Below are 964 nucleotides of genomic sequence, written 5' to 3' on the forward strand. Positions count from 1 at the left end.
ATGACCGTTAACGATGATAGGCCCATTGGGCTTTGTAACACATTATACAAAATCATATCTAAACTGCTTGCTGCAAGGATGAAATCGTTCATCCCTGATCTTATCCTTGAAGCCCAAAAAGCTTTCGTCCCTAGAAGGCAAATTCTTGACAACCAGGTTATAGCCCATGAAATGATTCATTTCTTAAACCCTTAAGCACTAAAAGTTACTTCCTTCTTCAGGTCGACTTATTAATGGCCTTCGACAGAATGGACTGGAAATTCTTCATGGACTGCCTCAAGCTCTATGGTTTCCCAAATATGTATACCAAGCTAATCCATCGGTGCATCTTCTCTTCATCCCTAGTCGTTGAAGTAAATGGAAATGCTAGCGGATTTTTTAAACTCACTTGGGGGTTGCGGCAAGAGTGCCCATTGTCCCCTTATCTCTTCATTCTTGGAACAAATATTCTCTCATATTTCATTAAAATGGCTGCAACTGATGGCCTTCTGAAGGGGATCAAGATCGCCCACTCAGCGCCTCCTCACTCCCACCTCCTTTTTCGCGAATGATTTGCTCATCTTGGGAAAGCTTCCCCCACTTAAGTTTCCACTATCAACAACATACTAAATCACTTCTTTCTATTTCGGGACAAGATCTTAATCTAGACAAGTTTTTGTTGGGTTCTTCTACCAAAAGATCGACTATAGAATAATTCCCTTAAGATCTGAATTTATAGTAGAAAGTAGTTCATACAACTGTGAGAAAATATTCGTCAGGATATTCCCTTTATTCAAAGAATTACGAAACCAAGTGGATTAGATTTATAGATTCCTGACCTACAACTTTCGTATTTATGCCCTTCGTCGATTCAAACTGCAACTGGGATGTAAACACGGAATAATGTGGGTGATAGTGGTGGTGACGGGTGGAGTGGATGTTAGGGTTATGGATGGGTATGGAGATGAAGGTGGATGGTGGATGT

At 40.7% G+C, this 964-nt stretch overlaps 1 protein-coding gene across 1 annotated transcript; it reads left to right on the top strand.

Annotated features, from left to right (window-relative positions):
- LOC140789103 (secreted RxLR effector protein 78-like) lies at positions 1 to 551 on the top strand. The gene is made up of 2 exons (XM_073138710.1): positions 1 to 156; positions 222 to 551. The coding sequence occupies exons 1-2, from the start codon at positions 1 to 3 to the stop codon at positions 549 to 551; spliced, it is 486 nt and encodes a 161-aa protein (XP_072994811.1).
- Positions 552 to 964: the final 413 nt, after the last annotated feature.

This window comes from Typha latifolia, chromosome 5 (genome assembly GCF_019914945.1).
Source record: "Typha latifolia isolate L0001 chromosome 5, TyphaL0001v2, whole genome shotgun sequence".
Classification (NCBI taxonomy): domain Eukaryota; kingdom Viridiplantae; phylum Streptophyta; class Magnoliopsida; order Poales; family Typhaceae; genus Typha; species Typha latifolia.

Bases quoted from the DNA above. Each gene is read 5' to 3' on its own strand.
- LOC140789103 (XM_073138710.1), top strand. From the start codon at position 1: ATGACCGTTAACGATGATAGGCCCATTGGGCTTTGTAACACATTATAC. The intron at 157-221 runs GTTATAGCCCAT...TTCCTTCTTCAG, and splicing joins GGCAAATTCTTGACAACCAG to GTCGACTTATTAATGGCCTT.